The sequence below is a fragment of the Salvelinus fontinalis genome, chromosome 39 (assembly GCF_029448725.1).
Source record: "Salvelinus fontinalis isolate EN_2023a chromosome 39, ASM2944872v1, whole genome shotgun sequence".
NCBI classification, from domain to species: domain Eukaryota; kingdom Metazoa; phylum Chordata; class Actinopteri; order Salmoniformes; family Salmonidae; genus Salvelinus; species Salvelinus fontinalis.
The window spans coordinates 11384011-11396206 of NC_074703.1; the positions used below are offsets into that span (position 1 = coordinate 11384011).

The 12196-nt window shown below is 44.1% G+C and overlaps 2 protein-coding genes across 4 annotated transcripts in view; one reads left to right on the forward strand and one right to left on the reverse strand.

The window, feature by feature from the left end:
• LOC129838878 (protein kinase C and casein kinase substrate in neurons protein 2-like) overlaps positions 1-12196 on the reverse strand; it is a 33331-nt gene that overhangs the window by 20228 nt on the left and 907 nt on the right. The window lies entirely within an intron of this gene.
• LOC129838879 (uncharacterized) lies at positions 4907-6601 on the forward strand. The gene is made up of 2 exons (XM_055906120.1): positions 4907-5183; positions 5460-6601. The coding sequence occupies exon 2, from the start codon at positions 5822-5824 to the stop codon at positions 6551-6553; it is 732 nt and encodes a 243-aa protein (XP_055762095.1). The 5' UTR covers positions 4907-5183; positions 5460-5821; the 3' UTR covers positions 6554-6601.

Consider the following 12196-nt stretch of genomic DNA (forward strand, 5'->3'; position numbering starts at 1 on the left):
CATATTCAAGTGCTGTCAGGGTGTGAGGTGAAGAGTTTCATCGACAGAGAGAGGTTGATGATCCCAGACCTATTTAACATGTCCCACACTGTAACAAATGCTGAACTGCAAATCAGAAGATGTGGAATCTGTATTTAGTGGCGCAGCGGTCTAAGGCACTGCATCTCAGTGCAAGAGGCGTCCCCGTAGTCCCTGGTTAGAATCCAGGTTGCATCACATCCGGACATGATTGGGAGTGCCATAAGGCGGCGCAAGATTGGCCAAGCGTCATCCGGGTTCGGCCGGGGCAGGCCGTCATTGTAAATAAGAATGTTCTTAATTGACTTGCGTAGTTAAATAAAAGGTTAAAAAAAGGACCAATGAAAAGAAAGCCCCTGGGCCAGACAACATTAGTGGTCTCCTACTAAAGGGTTACCATAAGTCCTTGGGCCAGACAACATTAGTGGTCTCCTACTAAAGGGTTACCATAAGTCCTTGGGCCAGACAACATTAGTGGTCTCCTACTAAAGGGTTACCATAAGTCCTTGGGCCAGACAACATTAGTGGTCTCCTACTAAAGGGTTACCATAAGTGCCTGGGCCAGACAACATTAGTGGTCTCCTACTAAAGGGTTACCATAAGTCCCTGGGCCAGACAACATTAGTGGTATCCTACTAAAGGGTTACCATATCAACTGTCAGGTGTTTTCTATGAGCTTTTCCTCGCTCTCTGGCAGAACACTCCATCACAGCAATATGGAAATCGTCCACCATATGCCCAGTAACTAAAAAGAGTAACCTGTCCTGCAACAATGACTACCGCCCTGTAGCTTCAACATCTGGTGACGAAGAGCTTTGAAAGGCTGATTCTACAAAAGGAGGTATGCTGTTCTACAGAGCCTCTCCAGTTTGCTTACAAGCGGCACAGGGGTGTTGATGATGCAGTTCTGTCCCTACTGCACTGTGCCCACAACCACCTGGAGAAGCCCAAGACATACGTCAGGATGGTATTTGTGCATTTCTCTAGTGCCTTTGATACAGTCCAGCCTCACTTAATTGTTCTAAAGTTCCAGAACATGAATGTCAATTTTCTGGGTGGATTTTCTGGGTCCTCTCCTTCCTGACAAATAGAGAATGGCTGGTCAGATTCAAAGGTCACTGCAGCTCTTCCAGAACCATCTGTACAGGATCACCGCAAGGCTGTGTCATCTGGCCTGTTTTATTCACCCTGTATACATAGGACTGTAGGAGCTCAGACCCAGAGATGATGTTCATTAAGTATTCGGATGACACAGTAATTATGGGACACAGCAAGCAACTCATATCGAGCTCTCCCATTCAAATCCATCAAACTCCTTAAATCTGAAGTTTTGATGTGAGCGCACACACACACACACACACACACACAGAATGCTGCTTATCCTTTATACTGTACCCTACATGTTTGTGTTATGTATCTTGTATGTACCATTCATTACCACATATGAAACTCCCTCCCAGGAAATAAAAGTTGTTTGAATTGAACACACACCAGAAAAAGGGCCACCAGAGGAATCATAGATCTTCCTGTGCTCTCTCTCCCTCCTGCCCTCTCTCAGCTGCTGCTGTCCATCACTCACCAAATCGCTGCCATGACAACCATGGAACACAGCAGGGCATGGAATGGACAACAACATTCTACAGCTGAGCTAATCCCGTTTGTAACTTTATAAAAAATAAACAGAGCACTGTTTGTGGACCTGGTGGATCCATTCACACAATGTCTGATCAGTGCCTGTTCAGTGGCTTCTATAAAGCATATTATTGTATCGATTCGACACCTTTCATGGAGCATACAAATGGAGCAAACCCTTTCATTGAGCAAACAGCCTACATTTCTATACTGCTACTATACCGCTAACTAACCTAACAGAAACTAAGAGCTGGGTAGTGGCTACAGCAACAGACTTCCTAACGGAAAATAACTCTGTATAGGGTGCCAGGTAGCCTAGTGGTTAAGAGTTGGGCCAGTAACTGAAAGGTCACTGGTCCAAATCCCAGAGTGGTCCTTGAGCAAGGCACTTCAGCCTAATTGCTTCTGTAAGTTGCTCTGGATAAGAGTGTCTAATAAATGACGTAACGTAAAAGGTATAGAGAAGATTGCAAGATGAACCCACAGCCAACTAGTACAAACCAAATAAATATTAGATCAGTTTGGATTCTTAGTCAATTTGCAGTCTACAAATTATTTGTAATTATGTTACGGCCCCCGAATACCCACTCAAGAAACATATATATATATACATATATATATATATATATATATATATATATATATATATATATATATATATATATATATATATATATATGTATATGTATATGTATATGTATATGTATACATATACATATACATATACATATACATATATATATATATATATATATATATATATATTTTTTTTTTTTAAGATTCTGAATCTAGTTGGTGAACCCTGAAAGAGAGGCATTCAATCTCCATTTAAGTATTTATTTTTATTTTTTAAATGCGCTTTGGAGAGATATCATTTTTTGTATTTTTTTTTGCCTTAGCAACCTCCTGGTGGCAGAGCATTCCATGATGATATTGCGCTATAACTGATCGAAGCATTAAATCCGTTTTCTTTGGTTTGGGTCCCCTGACCCTAACCCATAGACATATCCCACTAGAAAACACCACTATCTGAAGTGTATGCAAATAGATCATACAAGTGGTTAGGAATTTTCTAAACAAATGTAAAAAAATTAATAAAATAAAAACCTTCAACCAGAAAAAAAATCATCATGCATGTTGTTGATATTGTTCTGTTTTTAGTTAAGGCCAAGGCGTGCTGCTCAGTTTTGAGCCAGCTGCAGCTTTGCTAGGTCTTTTCATTGCTGCAACCTGACCATATCACCAGACAGTAATCAAGATGCACAAGACCAGAGCCTGAACACAAATTTAAACGCAACATGTAAAGTGTTGATCCCATGTTTCACGAGCTGAAATAAAAGATCCTAGAAATGTTCCATATGCACAAAAAGCTTATTTCTCAAAAATGTTGGTACCGTGACAATATCCAGAGGCCCATTGTCGTGCCATCACCTCAAGGTTTCAGCATGATAATGCATGGGCCCATGTCGCAAGGATCTGTACACAATCCTGTAAGCTGAAAATGTCCCAGTTCTTTCATGGCCTGCATACTCAAACATACTCACCCATTGAGCATGGTTGAGATGTTGAGTCGTCACACCAGATACTAAATCTTTGAAAATTGTTGCATGTTGCGCTTATGGGGAACATCGCTGCACAGGTATTCTCAGGTCTCTCCAACGATGTTCGATCGGGTTCAAGTCCGGGCTCTGGCTGGGCCACTCATGGACATTAAGAGACTTGTCCCAAAGCAACTCCTGCGTTGTCTTGGCTGTGTGCTTAGGGTCGTTGTCCTGTTGGAAGGTGAACCTTCGGCCTAGTCTGAAGCAGGTTTTCATCAAGGATCTCTCTGTACTTTGCTCCATTCATCTTTCCCTCGATCCTGACTAGTCTCCCAGTCCCTGCCGCTGAAAAACATTCCCACAACATGATGCTGCCACCACCATGCCTCACCGTAGGGACGGTATTGGCCAGGTGATGAGCAGTGTCTGGTTCCTCCAGATGTGACGCTTGGCATTCAGGCCAAAGAGTTCCATCTTGGTTTCTTCAGACCAGAGAATCTTGTTTGTCATGGTCTGAGAGTCCTTTAGGACTAAAGGCCTGATTGGTTGCGTGCTGCAGAGATGGTTGTCCTTCTGGAAGGTTCTCCTATCTCCACAGAGGAACTCCGAAGCTCTGTCTGAGTGACCATCGGGTTCTGGGTCACCTCCCTGACCAAGGCCCTTCTCCCCCGATTGCTCAGTTTGGCCGGGCGACCAGATCTAGGAAGAGTCTTGGTGGTTCCAAACTTCTTCCATTTATGGAGGCCACTATGTTCTTGGGCACCTTCAATGCTGCAGACATTTTTTGGTACACTTCGCCAGATCTGTGCCTCGACACATTCCTGTCTCGGAGCTCTACAGACAATTCCTTCCACCTCATGGCTTGGTTTTTGCTCTGACATGCACTGTCAACTGTGGGACCTTATATAGACAGGTGTATGCCAATCAATATAATTTACCAATCAATAGAATTTACCACAGGTGGACTCCAATCAAGTTGTAGAAACATCAAGGATGATCAAAGGAAACAGGATGCACTTGAGCTCAATTCTGAGTCTCATAGCAAAAGGTTGGAATACTTATGTAAATAAGGTATGTTTTTTTATTTTGAATAAATTGGCACAAAAAAATTAATTCTAAACTGTTTTCGCTTTGTCATTTTGGGGTATTGTGCGTAAAAATAATTGAATCCATTTTTTTTTTTGTTTAAGTTAAGTCTAACGTAACAAAATGTGGAAAAGGGGAACGGGTCTGAATACTTTCCAAATGCACTGTAGTATGAAGCGAGTAAATTGTATTATTTTTGTTGTCTCCTTCTGCCTTGACAATATTACTTTTTATTTTTATGTAATAACTTATGTTGTTCTTGTCTATAACTGTTCTTTCTGTACTCTGTCATGCATATTCTATGTGGACCCCAGGAATAGTAGCTGCAGCATGTGCAACAGCTAATGGGGATCCTAATAATGTACAAGTTTTCACTCCCTGTTACCTTTACGGACCGAAGGATTGAAAAACAATGAATTGGTTCAAGTGTGGGCTAGAGGACATCTTTGCTTTTAAACTTTATTAAGAGCTCTCATTTTATTGTGAGGAACTGCAGTGTTATCAAATTTTTTTTCTGTTTTGTCCTCTGTTATGAATGACCCCTTACACTCATTGAAATTGGCCTACATGGAGGGGGCCGACCATGGAAGCAATTCATTCCTTTGAATCCTTCAGGGGGAGAGAACACACTTCAGGGAGGAGCAAAAATGGAATTAGGCCCGTAGTGTTGTTCCTGGCAGACTGTGCGGAGTCTGAAGTCCACTCACCTTCTCTAGGCAACTTGGCATACACACACCGGCCACAAAACAGAGGGAGCGAAAACGAGAAAGAGGAACAGAAAGAAGAAGCCATCTAGTACACCTTTCAAATCAAGACATTTTCCCGCCAACTTTTTTTTATATATGAAAGGAATTGCCGGCAAGCCTCTACTCTTATTTCTGCCAACCCGACCTAGTCATGATTAAGGTAAAGGTCTGCCTACGGCTTAGTATGAAATGTAGCCGTAATGCTGAGGCAGCATTGGCACGCACTACGCTCCTAAGCTCTTGATGGTTGCTAGGCAGCACCCGTTACGTGCCGTCCTTGGCCAGCTCTCCTGCTATCTCTCTCAGAATGACCTTCTTGATCCAAATCAGTCAGGTTTCAAGACTAGTCATTCAACTGAGACTGCTCTTCTCTGTATCACGGAGGCGCTCCGCACTGCTAAAGCTAACTCTCTCTCCTCTGCTCTCATCCTTCTAGACCTATCGGCTGCCTTCGACACTGTGAACCATCAGATCCTCCTCTCCACCCTCTCCGAGTTGGGCATCTCCGGCGCGGCCCACGCTTGGATTGCGTCCTACCTGACAGGTCGCTCCTACCAGGTGGCGTGGCGAGAATCTGTCTCCTCACCACGCGCTCTCACCACTGGTGTCCCCCAGGGCTCTGTTCTAGGCCCTCTCCTATTCTCGCTATACACCAAGTCACTTGGCTCTGTCATAACCTCACATGGTCTCTCCTATCATTGCTATGCAGACGACACACAATTAATCTTCACCTTTCCCCCTTCTGATGACCAGGCGGCGAATCGCATCGCTGCATGACTGGCAGACATATCAGTGTGGATGACGGATCACCACCTCAAGCTGAACCTCGGCAAGACGGAGCTGCTCTTCCTCCCGGGGAAGGACTGCCCGTTCCATGATCTCGCCATCACGGTTGACAACTCCATTGTGTCCTCCTCCCAGAGCGCTAAGAACCTTGGCGTGATCCTGGACAACACCCTGTCGTTCTCAACTAACATCAAGGCGGTGGCCCGTTCCTGTAGGTTCATGCTCTACAACATCCGCAGAGTACGACCCTGCCTCACACAGGAAGCGGCGCAGGTCCTAATCCAGGCACTTGTCATCTCCCGTCTGGATTACTGCAACTCGCTGTTGGCTGGGCTCCCTGCCTGTGCCATTAAACCCCTACAACTCATCCAGAACGCCGCAGCCCGTCTGGTGTTCAACCTTCCCAAGTTCTCTCACGTCACCCCGCTCCTCCGCTCTCTCCACTGGCTTCCAGTTGAAGCTCGCATCCGCTACAAGACCATGGTGCTTGCCTACGGAGCTGTGAGGGGAACGGCACCTCAGTACCTCCAGGCTCTGATCTGGCCCTACACCCAAACAAGGGCACTGCGTTCATCCACCTCTGGCCTGCTCGCCTCCCTACCACTGAGGAAGTACAGTTCCCGCTCAGCCCAGTCAAAACTGTTCGCTGCTCTGGCCCCCCAATGGTGGAACAAACTCCCTCACGACGCCAGGACAGCGGAGTCAATCACCACCTTCCGGAGACACCTGAAACCACCTCTTTAAGGAATATCTAGGATAGGATAAAGTAATCCTTCTGACCACCCCCCCCCCCCCCCCTTAAAAGATTTAGATGCACTGTTGTAAAGTGGCTGTTCCACTGGATGTCATAAGGTGAATGCACCAATTTGTAAGTCGCTCTGGATAAGAGCGTCTGCTAAATGACTTAAATGTAATGTAAATGTTACTGCTATCCTCCTGCCAGTTCTAAACTTTGAGGCATGTCACTTCACCCATCTCTTCACATAGCCCACCGCATGCACTGTTTCTTAACCACGACTGGATGGATCCATAAAGAATTACTGTGGGAATAAATATTACTGAATTATGAAAATATTGGAATAAAATAGGCTGGTGCAATTGAAGGCATCAAATTGTTGCTTACTGATACTCCCAAAGCCATCCTATTGTTACAATACATTTCAAGCAATAGCCTACTTGTATGTGTTCAACTATTTCAGTACCGTTTTACCCTGCTTTGAGACAAGCGTGAGGACTTGTATTGATAAAATCCATCAAAGTCTGATTTTCTTTTCACTGAATCTCCGTTTGGATATTGGTTAGGCTACAATTAGGCTGGTGAAATGCTAAATTGAGGTGAGGGCTGCTCATGATCATCTTGTCTAGTTGCCTCATGTATTATCGCTGATCAGAACATTTTGTCAGCATGTTATGTAGCTTAACAAGCAGACTGTTTTGCTCTTCATTTTCAGTTGCTTAGTAACCTAGGCCAACTCCAGACCTAAAGCCTGTGACTTGTGTTAATCAATGTGATTTTTTATCATTGAATCTCCCTCTGTATGCTATATATGGTTAATTCTCTGGCTGGGAACATAATTGGAGGTGGTATAGCTCATCTATGTTTACTCATCTATCACTAATCAGAAACATTTACCACGCAATAGTGTAGCCTAAATCCAGTGTAGGCTTTGTAATGGTGTTTATTCAATGGATTTATTCAAATAGACGTCCACCCACATTGGCCCATGTCTACTGCCACTCCTAAACTTGCCAGCATGCGCACAGGAGATATAAAAGGTTTATCTCGGCAAGAATGTATCAGGTTCTAAAAAACATGTCTATTTTTATAGGCAACATACAGTGAAGTCTGTCTGTAAAGGGTATAGGATGTGCGTGTGTCTCTCTTTGTGTGTGTGTATCCTCCTAAGAATAGAATTAGGGGTGATGGTCTTCAAACACCTGCAAACGAGGCCACAGATAAGACGTCGCGCCAAACGGACAACTGCTCAAGTTTCAATTCTTGATGAAGGAAATAGAGAACTAGGCTTACATGTGATGTGATCAGTCATTTCATTTTCAGATATTACTCCAATTACAATCCAGTGTACCAAGCATGGTACAATTCTGCAAATGCCAGCAGCAGAGACATCAAGTTCCAACATTGTCCAATAGCCTCTGATAAACTGAACAAATCTAGGTCTGCGTACAGCATAGGAATATAATGCATTAGGCTACGTGGGGTATAGGCAGCAATGCATTAGGCTACGTGGGGTATAGGCAGCAATGCATTAGGCTACGTGGGGTATAGGCATAGTATGCTGTGTGTGTGTGTCTCCTGGCATGTTGAGAAAACAGACACCCACTAGCTCCAGAACTGGACCGGCTGGGGTTATATGAACCAACATCAAGGGATACAGGTCCCCCTCGGATTGGACAGCTGTCAGCTGCACATAGAAATACAGGTTCCCAGAGTCAGTGAGACAGAGAGACAGAGATGGGTCCCCCAGGGAGTAACTGGAATGCACATGACCAGTGAACAGCAGCACTGAGGAGCCTGAGACTGGAGGGGCCTGAGTCATGACACACTACGGCCCTGCTGCACCCAGAACAAATGCATGACATGAGACTTGACTGACCTTTACCACAGAGACAGAGAGATAGAGAGACAGAGAGACAGAGATATTTGTACAGAGAGATAGAGAGACAGAGAGAGAGGGGGGTGATTGAGAGAGAGAATGTGGGAAATAGAGTGAAACTGAATGAAAATAAAAAGAGAGAAAGAGAACGTGTAAAAGATAACAAAAGATAACAAGAGAATAAGATGAGCGAGAGAGTTAGTAACAAGGTGATGTGGGAGATGACTGGTAGGCTCTTCTAAATAGAGAGGATCCTCAATGTTGGCTAAATGACATGGGTGGACGGCTAAACATAGCCTACCGTCTATGAGTGGGCATCAATTCTTTTCTATTCTATTTCTGAAGCTGACTACTCTCCACAGATAGCAGTTTGCGGGAGACGGACAGTGCTGGAATGCTCTTAGGCAACTCTGGGCTCAGGGCATTGTACTACTGGCTACTGGTCTGAACTCAGCCACACAATCCTGACAAACAGACCCTGTCCATCCCACTATTCATAGCTTCAGGTCTGTCCTCTTTAGCAGCCCCAGAGAGACAGACAGTGCTCTAATAGAAATCTATAAAAGAGACAGGAGAGAGGGACAGTGGGGTACACATGTTAGGATGTTGATCTGTTCATAACACCACTGCAGGGCAATATAGCAAAGCTCACAAGCATATCATGCACAAGCATGTCTGTCCTCGAGCAAGGTATGTGTGTGTGTGTGTGTGTGTGTGTGTGTGTGTGTGAGTTCTCAAACACAGCCCCAGGCAGAATCACAATCATGCCCTTATAAATAAGCACCTCTCAAACAAAGACAGTGGTGGGTATTTAGAGACGGGAGTGTGTGTGTTCACCACTCTGTTGTCTGCTCCTGTCCCTGAAACGGAGTTCACACACCAGACAGCAACAACACATCGCAGGGCATCGCTTTAGATAAGAATTTGTTATAATCACACATCTCCCCTGCCCATTCTGCCATTAAACTCTGATTTCTGATCAGCCACCCTAGTTTTGCACTAACCTAATACATTATAAGATGAAAAACAAACACTGATCTAGGGCCAGGACGATACCAGTATCGAGATACTCATTACTATTGTGGCAAGGAAACAAAACACAAGGCAGATTTAACTTCTTTAGGAAAACAGCCCTAATATTGGAAACAAACATCATTATGTTGTCATCCAGAGTCCCATTTATTTATTTTCCAAGTTATAGAACACAATATGTTACATACATCAAGTTAACAGAACAAAGAGTTGTCTGCTTCATGGCTTCCATGGAAACAATGTCACGATACTGATATCGTCACAGCCCTACACTGATCCAGAGTAGTCTACCTCAACACACAATGGCAACAAGTTACCTTGGAGGGGTGCCGTGTCTGATTAGTCTCCCTGTTACAAAAGGAGACACTTCCTTGTTGCCTGCCAGTGACTCACTGACTATGTGATCAGGGGAGGCCCCAATCACAGATGTTACACACTGTTTGGCCTGACCAGGAAAATAACACTTCCTCTCTTTTGGGTGTGAAGTTAAAAGAGAAGAAAGAAGAACACGGACGCCAGAGTGAGGTCCAGGTCCGAGTAGGAGTGCTGCTGATCTAGGATCAGGTTCCCCCTGTCCATGTATGATTTATTATACTGATCCTTAAATCAGCGCTCCCCAACCAAGTCAGTGGCCTTGTGGTAAGAGTGTCCACCCTGAGATTGGAAGGTTGGGAGTTTGACCGAGTTATAACAAAGACTGTAAAATGGGACCCAATGCATCTATGCTTGACACTCAGCATTAAGGAGATAGAATGGAGGTAAGGTCCTGTGATAGACTAGCATCCTGTCCAGGGGGTGTACTTGCACATCAAGCTGCCTCACGCTACAGAAACAGCAGATATCTGCCAAGGCTCGTGCAAGGCTACCTACCCAAATCAGCACTCCTAATCTGAGACCCTTGATACATATGGCCCCAGAACAAGCCTCATGGCTGTAGTAGGAGATATCACAAATGTGGAATGGAGCCAAGACCAGCCATACATTGTACAAGTAGGCCTACATGTATACACTAAACCCCAAATGAACCCTGATTAGAAGCCGCTGGCTGAGTCCCAATTCTCCAACCTTCTTCCAAAGTGAGCACTTGAACACCCTTCATGGATCAAACAGTGAAAACTCCCTCTAGCCAATGCTTTGACCCTTCCAATGCTTTTAAATCCATGACGGGAAGTGTGCTAGTAAGTGCACACTTTTGGAAAAGGGTGGAGAATTGGGACGCAATGCTGAATGTCCTGTTGCTGCCTCTGAGCATTGCATGATCGGTTCTTGAGGAGTATTCAGATGTAGGGTTTTTGTGGATCATTGTGACAATTCAGGATTATCTTTTGCTATCTTCCATGAGGTGATAACATGGCTGCCATTGAATTATCTGTCATTTTGCTGAAATGGCCAAACTTGTCATCTCTATGGTTTTACTCTCTGGCCTTAGTATAGACACAGGCCTGCATAGGGTGAATGTTAGCACTGTTTCGTCAGAGCCTTATCATGGCAACGGAATGTAAAGACAAGGGTACAATTTTGCTACTAGGTCATCAACCTATTAGCAAATGTCCTTCTCCTGTAGTCCTGAGGTAGTTTTTTCATAAGAAAAATATATCCGTTTCCATTTCCTTCTTTTGTTTCCTAAAATAATCATGTGTTGAGATGTATTTTGCAATGATTGCTGCCATCCCTACCATCTTATGTTAGTTCACAGTGGGACACCATATTTAGAAATCCCTATGGGGGTGTTCTGGAAAAGATTGGGTAAACTTCTGACTTGCACACAATCGACTTTAGAGGAGTGAAGTATTTCCATAGCAACCACAGTTTGTAAACTTGGGATTGTTTTTTCGCTGTGTCAGTCAGTCAACCTTGTCCTCCTTGGTGATGAAGCTGTACATTGCTGCTGTTGATCTCACAATGACCGAACGGGGCTTATAGTGGACCCTCTCTGTATGGCAAATCCCGTCCCCAGTGGGGATCAGTGGATTAGAGTCAAGAACTCAAAGTTGAGAGACTCAAAACTGTGCTCAATGAATGTGTGTAGCCTAGATTCTCTCTACTTGGATAACAAAGTCACTGACACCACCAGCAGTCTACCCTACCTAAAAACTTTGGACCAAGGGGCAGGCTTAAACAATGGCATTTGTTCCACTCTTACAGGCATTTTCCATGTTAAAGTGCCAACCGAGGGAGACACATAATGGGGGGGAAATACACAGATCACAGATGCGAGCAGCTTTCTAGTCACTTTCCTCTGGAAGCACATGTGCTGTGCTGGCATGATGTTAAGGGCCCGGTCACCATAGAAACAAAATGAGTACAATGCCACTCCAACTTCCAGGTGATGAATTATAACAATGATGACAGATGGCATTTTAAATCCTATAGTTTGACAACCCTGTTTTTACGCTTTCAAATGATATCAAAACGGGTCAGATATGCAAAATGGGTCCAGTCAACTTTGAGAATATCCATCTCCTGAATGTTTTGGCATTCAGGTCCAAAAAGTCACTTCCATTCCACTTCTCTCAATGGAAGGTTTGGGGTCAAACTCCTATTTCTAAAATTCATCTTGTTAAAATCAGATTTTAACCCTAAACCAAACCACACATTTTGACAGTGCCGCTTGGCCATTTAGTGTGAACCAATGATTTATATTAGGTGCGAACCAAGGTTTTGTTAAAGTAAAAAAAGTGATTGAATTCATAAGTCAGTTTTAAAGTGAAAACTAACTTGCTTTTTAGATAGAAACGTT